The 9,314-nt window shown below is 45.0% G+C and overlaps 1 protein-coding gene across 1 annotated transcript in view; it reads right to left on the reverse strand.

Moving 5' to 3' along the window:
- The window catches only part of LOC104515449 (ribonucleoprotein PTB-binding 2-like), a gene marked incomplete at its 5' end in the record, with an annotated part of 12,378 nt that extends 3,358 nt beyond the window's left edge, over positions 1-9,020 (reverse strand). Inside the window, 7 exons of the mRNA XM_010159421.1 lie at positions 2,502-2,625; positions 3,030-3,151; positions 5,007-5,254; positions 6,301-6,412; positions 6,591-6,656; positions 7,893-7,975; positions 8,894-9,020. Coding sequence (XP_010157723.1) covers positions 2,502-2,625; positions 3,030-3,151; positions 5,007-5,254; positions 6,301-6,412; positions 6,591-6,656; positions 7,893-7,975; positions 8,894-9,020 — 882 coding nt within the window. The remainder of the gene's footprint in view (positions 1-2,501; positions 2,626-3,029; positions 3,152-5,006; positions 5,255-6,300; positions 6,413-6,590; positions 6,657-7,892; positions 7,976-8,893) is intronic.
- Between the last annotated feature and the right edge of the window lie 294 nt (positions 9,021-9,314).

Raw genomic sequence — 9,314 nt, forward strand, 5'->3', positions numbered from 1 at the left:
TCTCCTCTCACCTTGGTCACCGGGTTTTGCGGAGGAAGCTGCAAGCTGCCTGGCTGGTGTGACCCCTGGGCTCCACTGTAAAGGGTAGGCATGACCTGCAAGCAGGTCCTGTAGGCTGGGTAAGATCCACCTGGAGATTCCTAAATGCAGAATGGGATCCGTGATCAACCAGAAGTTGAAAGAGAATAGGTTTAATAATTCAGTTTTACTCGCTACAGTAACGAGCACTCAGCAGGTATGGAAACAGCTGAGTCCCGCTCAGTTGCTAACAGGAGTGTGTAATTCTCAGCAGCTCGGGCACGCAGCAATTCTTGAGCAAAACGTAGGATTTGGGGGACGGTTTACTTTACAGGATTCCTTAGAAACACGGAAGCGTGCTTCCCATTGGTCACAGAAACCTCGGGCTACATAATGGCCTGGGCGAGAAAAAACCCTCCAACAGACCCACTGGGAAACAACATGAGGGTGTGCTGCTCCTCGGTGGGAGGATTTCAATCCCTCCGGAACTGCAGACTGTGGGATCTGAGAGGAGTATTTGTGCCAGGTACGACCGGAAGCGTGAGCACGAACCCTGGAGGGTAGCTGTGTGGGGACGCCCCGCGGAAGGTGACCAAGCAGTGCCATTCGTCCCGCGCTCTCCAGCCCCTTATTTCTCCGGTACCGACGGCAGCGGCCGCCACCGACCAAGCGAGCGGGTGTCCCGACTCCCAGAGCCCCCTTCAAGCTGATGGAACAGCCAATGGAGATGCGACGTAAATAAAACCGTTTCTCACCTCTGAGGCTTCATTTTCAAACTCATCGACTCTCGCCTGGGCAGAGCTACAGGCCTGAGCATAATGCTGATACCACTGCTGGAGAGCCTCCTACGAAGGAGGGAAAAACCTCTTCCCGTCAGCTGCCCGCTGCCATGGCAGTGCATGCGAACCGCCCTTACGGTCTCGCAGGACACGAGAGCGAGTTCAAGGCAAAACTCTCCGAGAGGCACGAAAACGCGTTGATCGCCAGGGCTAAAAGCTCAAGGCAAACATCCACGTTTAAACGATAGGCAAGGCACCCCTGCCTTGGCGGTGGGTGCAGGTACAACGTAACTGCACCGCACGGAAGGAACAGACAGGACAAGTACAGCTGAGGGATGGCACAGCGGTCGAGTCCTTCGTGGTACTAATGATGGTAGGAGTAACACTAAGACCACAACACTACTGATCATTTTTTACAGTATTTTAAGGGTTTGGGGTTAGGAACTACCTCCAGGAGACATCACAATGGACCCAGGAATCAGATTCCCACAAAACATTGAAGACTACGTTACACGAAACACACAGCACAAGGGCCAAAGGACATCTTGCTTCTCTAATCCAGCTCCAGTCGGACAGGAGGTGGGTCTGGCCCCTGGCAGAGCTCCCTGCCGCGGCCAAGGCCGTGCAGCATCCCCATCCTCTCCACTCCTGCTCGCCAGGCTGAGACCTTCTGAATACAAAACCTTGTGTCCACCCCTGCGCCCGCTCTCTGTGCTCCAGACCCAGCCCACTCCTGCAGCAGCCCTGCTCTGTTTTGGGGCGGCACAGATTTCCCTGCCAACAGCTCAGGGGAAGGGAAGACGGCTTGTTTGTCTCCCTGCTGAGGATGACACACCAGGAGACTCTGGGGAGGTGACGGGGACAGGGCAGGGGAGGGAGAGCGCGAGGGCAGAGCCAGGTTGGGCAGCACAACAGCCCAGTTCTCGTATTTGATTTGTATACCATCGTAAGAAACCATGGAAATACTATTTCACAGGATGTCCCCAAGTCTGTGAAACCCAGAACGTACTCTCAGTGCCACAACAAAACACTCTCTTGACGAAGGACAGCCCTCCACCTTAACAGCCACGCTCTGCTCACCACCTGGGGCACAGAAATCCCACCCAGTGAAACCAGCTGGTGGCTGCAAGACTCCCCCCAAGCTCTACAGGAACTTCTGGTAGACAGAACACCCTCTTCTCTGGGATCCAGCCAAGGCTCGAGAAAACCTTAAAACTTCTTGGGAGGGGAAAGACAAAAAATTCATGGTTTTTTGGTTCAGACAAAAGCCAAGCCCAAAGTTGTAAGAAGCAATTTTTTAGCCGACCACACTGAATTCAGGTTCTCAAGGCAACGTTTCAGTGGTTGTGACACTGCAGCGGGGAATGCACTGAGGCTTTTTTTGGCTGCCATTAGTTGTGCTTTTTGCTAAATTTATTCTGCACCGCTGAGATAAACTACCAGTGAAGAGACCTACGAGGTTCAGTCGGAAGAGAAGGGTGAGCTTGGGCTGTAGGAAAGCCTGGAGGGGTTCACAACGTTGGAAATGCTGTTTAAGTGCACGCAGGGCTGTCACACCGCACGCGGCCCAAGAAGTACACCAAGGGTACAGACAGCAAAACAAAGAGCAGCTCAGGGAGGGATCTCCGAGCAGATCCCGGTGAAAAATCCTGCTGCCAGAGCTCTGAGTGACCAGGCTTCAGAAGAAAGCGCTGCAAAACATACCTGGGTGTACTCCCCGTGCTGTGGAGAGTAATTAAAGTAATTTTCCATGGCGTGTTGTGACGTAGTTCCCTGAGACACAGCGGCATCCACGATGCTGTTCGCAAGTCCTGTCTGCTGCGGCGGGCTGGAGGCTTTGCTGGCAATTGCTGTTCGTAAGACAAGGAATACACAGATTGCACAGACTGCACAAATTGGGTTGCACTCCTGTTTAGCAACATTCTGGGATTACCACGGAAATTTGCTACTTCAGATTAGGCTGTGCTCAAAATTCATCAGGGCTACTAATAACCAAAGGGCTTTCTAGAAGTTTGTGTACATCAGTAAGGCCATGAACTCTGAAAATTTACCTTTTCCAAATAAAACATTAAGGAACAACATAAACATCGAGGATACAACATACACACTGCAATTTTAAGACAGACTACAATATTTCATTGAAGATAAATGCTGTGGGCGCAGGAACTACCTGCCAAAAAGAACAATTTGTCATATTCTGGTCAAGGAATTTTGCAACTAAAACGGCCACACGTTCGCTTACCTGGAAGACACAGGCCAGGCAACACGCTTGCCAGATTCAGGTAGGGGTTGGTACTGAGACGTATTTCTTTTGGGGGCTCTCCTAGCAGCGAAGTCTGTTTTTTCAAGGGAGTCTGTGAAACGATTGGACAGGTCAGTGTCATTACATTCATAAGAAATAAGGTAAGTGTCCCAGCAAGATTTTGGAAAATGCTTAACCCTGGGAGATGTAATGGGAAAACTTTAAAAATAAAGACTGGGGTCACCCAACCAGACAAACTGCCTGTTTTCTTGCCTAATAATTTAGTAGGAATGTTTCTTTTTAGACTGTAAATTCCTAAAGGATGTTAATAAACAACCAAACAAAAGAGGAAGAATAATCACCATCACAACCCCAGATGCAGGGAGTTAGCAGCAAGCACATGGCCAAGAAAAAAATCAACTCTTCACCCAGAGTCAGAAGCAAATAAAGGCCAAATAAACCCTGGACTGGAGAGGTGACACTGTCTGCCATCTGCCAGTGACCGCTCGACTTACGAGCCTGTGCTTAAAAGGGGAAAATGGATATGTGTGGAACTGGAGTGTCCTCCAAACCACCAGAAGTGTTTCCTGGAAGGACTACGGAGGGAATGCTCCCACCTTAGGCCCCCTTGGCTTGTGGTATAATCCAGAAACAAGGATGTAGTAGCTGTAACACGTTACACAGCCTGTCTGCAGCACATGGCTCAAAGGTGTTCATACAGGATTCTACTCCACGTCTACTGTGTTCAGTTTTTCAAAGCCCATTTAAGGGGGGAAAAAAAAATCATTATTTTAATGGATTAACACTATCTTCTGTATTAATCAACAACTTTCCAAAACCAGACCAGTTTTTAAAGACATCAACAGCGTGCTGAAATTCTTCATCTGGATGTAAAAGCAGGGATTTAAGACCGCATGGCTGTTCAGTATCAGCATACAGACCGTGGCCCTCTTGTCAAGGGAGTGATTTTTGCAAACTGGGCCTTCTGTGAAGGAAACAATTAAACCATCTACCGGGATTTCAAAAAAAGAACTGTTCCTGATAAACAATATTCACAGAAGTAAATGAATTACCTAGCCTTTTAATGGTTTAATTAAATTTCCTTTTAACTACAAAAAATGCTGAAATAAACCACTGATTTTACATATGTATACCCATACACCCTGTGTATTTTATCCATGTACATAGGTAAAAATTCCACTTCCTTACAGTAAAAAATTACTTTAAACATGGAAAGTGTACTTTCTGAAGCAGGACCAAATCTATCAAATGTCTCTAACAAAGACAGACCAATACTATACGGAATCCAGTCACTTCAGATGCTTCAGAGAATATTTACATATTAAAACCAGATCTGAATTAAGAACATGTTTCTCCATAAATGTTGAAGTATTCATGTTTATTATAAAAAAAAGTAAATTTTGTTAATGACAGGAAAAAAAGTTCTGAAAAAACAGACCATTCTGGTTTAACTTAAAAGTGATACAGACTACGACTATGGCAGCTACGGCTAAGGGGCACGGATTACAAGAGGAAAATTTACATACACATGTATATAGACAGGCACATCACTTGGAAACCCAAAGACCCTACATACCACTGGAATTGCTCTCGATTAGTGACAAAATTCAACCACAAGTTCAATTTTCAGTCTTGAAAAGGGACATTGCCCTTGAGATAATTTCATCATCAAATACTATGAGGCATACATGGGAAAAAACCCTCCAGCACTGCAAAAGATTCCTTTGTTAATTCATCTGGACCACCAAAGAGCATTATTGTTCTCTCCCTGTTATTCATAATTGAAGTGACTTTAAAATGTCTCATGAATGATCCTGTGATCTGGCAAATTTTATAGTGGAGAACTACAGTGAGCAGTTGCACTTTAACTCATGAGCACGTTAAAGTAAAAAAAGAGAAAATCCACACAAGAAAAAAGGAAAATACTTGTATTCCACGTTCCTTACCCCCAAACTTGTATCAGTGCCTTTTAGTTGATTTTGTTGTTTGGCATGCCCAGCCCGCAAAGCTCCCGCAGAGAGATTTGTTAAGGTCTGATGATAAGGCTGTGATCCCGAGACAACCGCTTCGGTAGTCGATTGTTTATCTGGAGCGTTATTTTGCCCTGGTATAGCTTGTCCAACAATGTGCTGATTCGGAAAGAATGGCAGCATGCCCATCCCTGCTGCTGTTTGAATTGGAGTCAGATTAGATGCTGCAGTCAACCATAAATGGAGAAACTTTTCGGTTAGACAAGATTTATCAGTACATTTTGTTTGTGGTTTTTACTAAGTGATGAGAAAAACATTTAGAGATTTATTTTACAGCTGTCCCAGAGCACTGGATTCTGATGATGGTTTTTATTCTTTTAACATCCCAGGAGCAACCAACTCTATTTAAAGCTAAGTACAATAGAAGAAAACTGACTTTTCTAAACACTGACGATAAGAACTCACTTAGTGTTTCCTATCGCTTTCAAAAAACCTGTGAACAACATCCCAGAGGATCCTATATTGGAATAGAGAGGAAAAAACCCCACCTCAGCTGGCATTAGTAAAGTTATTTTATAAACAGAAGCCTAGAAAGTATTGTCCACAGTTAAAATATAGGCACTGAGAATAGGTTTCTTCCCCACTCCCTTATGTCTCCCCCCTCAAGCTTTTCCTTGCTCCTGGTTACTGCAATTACTCAGACTAGAACTAGAATACAGGGCTCTCAGGGGGGGGAACAAGACGCACTCGAGGGCACCACTGGCGCAGAGCTCTGCATTCTAAACTCACATCCGTCACAGACTGGACGTTAAAGCTCTATTGCCTGATGAAAAGAATGCAAAAAACCTAATTCCAGTGCCTCTTTGGCCACTGGGATTTACCTGCTTTGAAACGACAAACCCCAACATTTTGGTCCTAAATCAAAACATATTCCAAGTCTACTAAAAATGGTAGTAACTGAGCAAGCGGAATATTTAACGACCTGCAGATACTGAACCCACGCCACAGCGTGCTCTTTCTTCCCTGGCCAACGGATGAGAGAAGTAAGGCAACAAGGCAAGGTATTACACCAGCCAGTTATGGTTGGTTAGGTGGAGATATAACCTGTCACCCTGCTTAACCAATGGCTATATAACGTGATTATTGTCCAGCTCTCTGCCTCCCTTACCAGGCAGGGACAAGGTTCAACCATATTACTGCTTTTGCTACAGTGGGAGAAAGTGCAGTGTGTAATTTCTATCGATTTGGTATGAAATAAAATATCATTTACACTTCAAAGCTTCTCCACGGGTTCCCAGGCCCGAACTCACTGCCGGCATCACCCCTATTCCCAGTACTGTCTGCAGCAGCATCGTTGGAGGCTCTCCCAGCAAACCCGGTTTCTAAAAGGAAGAAGAGAAAACGGTGCAAACGATAATCTGTCTGTAGCTATTTCTCCTAACTTTCAGATCCAGTTATTCTTTTTAGATACACTAAACCGTTAAATCACACTGGATGAAAACCGGTGTTTGTTTTAGCAGTTACAAGATTGCCCAGAGGCAGCTGAAGCGATGACCTTACGCTATTAGCCTGAACGTTTTCCATCTTCAGCAGCGGCTGCTGCGGCATCGGTAGGTGAGCAGGGCTCTGCAGCAGTAAGTTAGACGTACTCCCCAGGATTGAACTCTGTGAAATCAATAAAAGAAGTGTTCGTTGACAGTCGTAGTGAACAGCACATTCTTGAAACATTTTCAGATGAAACTGCTTAAAGAAACTAGTGTCTGAGGTAATACAGCAAAGGAAAGTAGCTATTTCCTCTACAGAACTAAATTTTTGCTCCATTTATAGGAAGTTATTTCAAGTTCTTTTAGCCTCTCTTCCTCCTCGCCCTTTTTTTCACCTCACAACCACAAGTACGCTTCCCGATGGCTTCCGAAGGATGAAGAGCATACGGCAAACACAACCCAGCCTCCAGCCCCCGTGTCCCAGCCAACAGGGAGAGGTAAAGGTGTTGGAAGCCTCTGCAGACAGACAGAGGGGAGCTACCTACAGTGCCAAGGAGAAAGATGAGACACAAGGACTTCAGGGGATTATGAGCTCTGCGAATGCCGACTTCACTGTCTGCCTGCATTGTGCCCGCCATTGCAACTCCACTACATGATCTCTGCCAAGCATCGATACACTTGGCCGGACTCAGCTGTAACCGGCAGGGACTCTCAGCCCTTCATCAGTCACCAAACAGTATCTTCACTTTCAAAGAGGAGTATCCAGGAACGTTCCTCCTCTCTTTTTAGTGGTAACTCTCTGCATGACATTTTATTGCAGGACCATTAAAAAGCTGACAACCTGTGATTTGCAAAGTCTGTAAAAACAGTCACATTTTTCATTTGAAAATTCTGGATCAGTTTGTCACCAGAATCGAGTCACTTAACCAACAGCTTTGGGGCACCACGTTCAGACTCTGCTACCGGTATACGCACCAGCACGTGCTCTGGCTAGCACGGTGTCTTCGGAGCTAAGCTTCTTGGCTTGAGCAAGGTGAAACAATCAAGTCTCTACAGGAAGGGTGCACTAGCAACTCCAGGAGAAATGGATGTGCCAAGTCCTAAAGAGGACTTTTTTGGCCAACAATGGCAAGCTGTCTCTACATTGATAGGTGTTAGCAAACCAAAAGTTCACTTAAGAGAAAATAACTCACTTGTGGATAGTAAGCACAGTCTGCTCATACGTCCTCATAGGCATCTCTTAATAGAGTGCTTTTCTTAACCACAGCTTTAACGAGAACTTTTGATTTTAGCTGTAGTTTCTTAAAACTCTGCGAATATTTTTCACGCTAAGATGTCCACAAATAGCTGTTTCGACAAAAGTTATTTTGTCACATACCTGATGAACTTTATTCAACTGCAAAAACGGTGGGCCAACTGCTGAATTTATAAGGTGAGGTAAACCTGCAGAGGCTCCAAGAACTGTTTTAGAAACACAAGAAGAAGTTGCAGTGGTTTATAAGTTAGGCAAGCAAAGACCTTTCAAAGAGTTATTGTATATTTTCCAGGTTTGGCTTCCATGCAACTTCTGAATATACTAAAGGTTGCTATAATGAAACTTTTCAATACGCCCAGCTCTGACTGCAATTAGCAGTGTGTGAGAGATCAAACGTACTCCCAAGGAGCTCCTCTGAAGCTGAGGGTTTCGCTCAAAGACGCAGATACGCCTGCAGCTGATGGCAAGACTACAGCATTATCTAAAGTGCTCTGAAACTTCAGCGTTTCTTCACTGAAGTGGTCAATTCCCACACAATTTCTGTGTATCTTCTGTCAGGAGATCATGTCATGAACTCTCAGCTGTCCCTCACCTGACTCTTACATTATTTGTTCTCATTCCTCTTCCCAATGCTTTCACCATTTGAAATGTGCTAAGATTGTCTTTAATATGTTTATTCACATCCATCCTAATGAGAAGACAGAAATGTTTTTGGCTAGTACCTTATAAAATGCATTAAGACTGGGGTGAATAATGATTTACAACGGATTCTAGGTGAGAAAGACGCAAGCTGCAAAATTCACATCTAGAATCAGATTTAAACTTTCCATTTTAATGATGTCTGCAAAAGACACTTCATTTTAAATGCATTTCTAATATAAACATCCAAAGACTACAGAGTTAATATGAGGACATTTCTAGCTAACACTAAATTTTACCCAGAAACAAGAGTGCAGAAATCCATCTCCCGCCTTTGCTTTCATAAAGTGTGAAGGTGTCTACACAGACACACAAACAGTGTCTGCACAGATGTCTGAACAGTATCCCTGCTTCCCTCCTTCGCTGAAAGCCTTGCAGCGCCACGAACAGGGTTTCTTTTTTTACGCAGTTTTAGAACAACTTACCGGGTTTAACAGCGTGTCCCCGCAACTGGGGCTGCAGCAGCATTTGCAACATCGCTGGGTTGTTAAAACTTTTCATAATCTGCACTGGGTTTGGCTCTGGAAGCAAGCCTTTCCTATTGTTCCTCATCTCCAAATAAGAGAGACACAAAAATGTTAGAATTGGGAGAAAACAAAGAATACATCTAAATCCCACAAACGTGTGTGATGGTAATGTATGTTTTACACAGAAAATAACCCCAGCAGCTCCCTCCCTGTGTCCTGCTCCCTCCCATGCTCCAAATGAAACCCCTAACCAACTATTCCCCCAAAGCTTCAAGCATATTATTTTTCCTGAGACGCATTTCTTTCCCTTAAACCAAGATAATAAAGGAGAATGTGAAAGGCCGTGAGCACGTGTCGTGGTTTAATCCCAACTCAGTAC

Source organism: Eurypyga helias, unplaced genomic scaffold, assembly GCF_000690775.1.
Source record: "Eurypyga helias isolate BGI_N326 unplaced genomic scaffold, ASM69077v1 scaffold34229, whole genome shotgun sequence".
NCBI lineage: Eukaryota > Metazoa > Chordata > Aves > Eurypygiformes > Eurypygidae > Eurypyga > Eurypyga helias.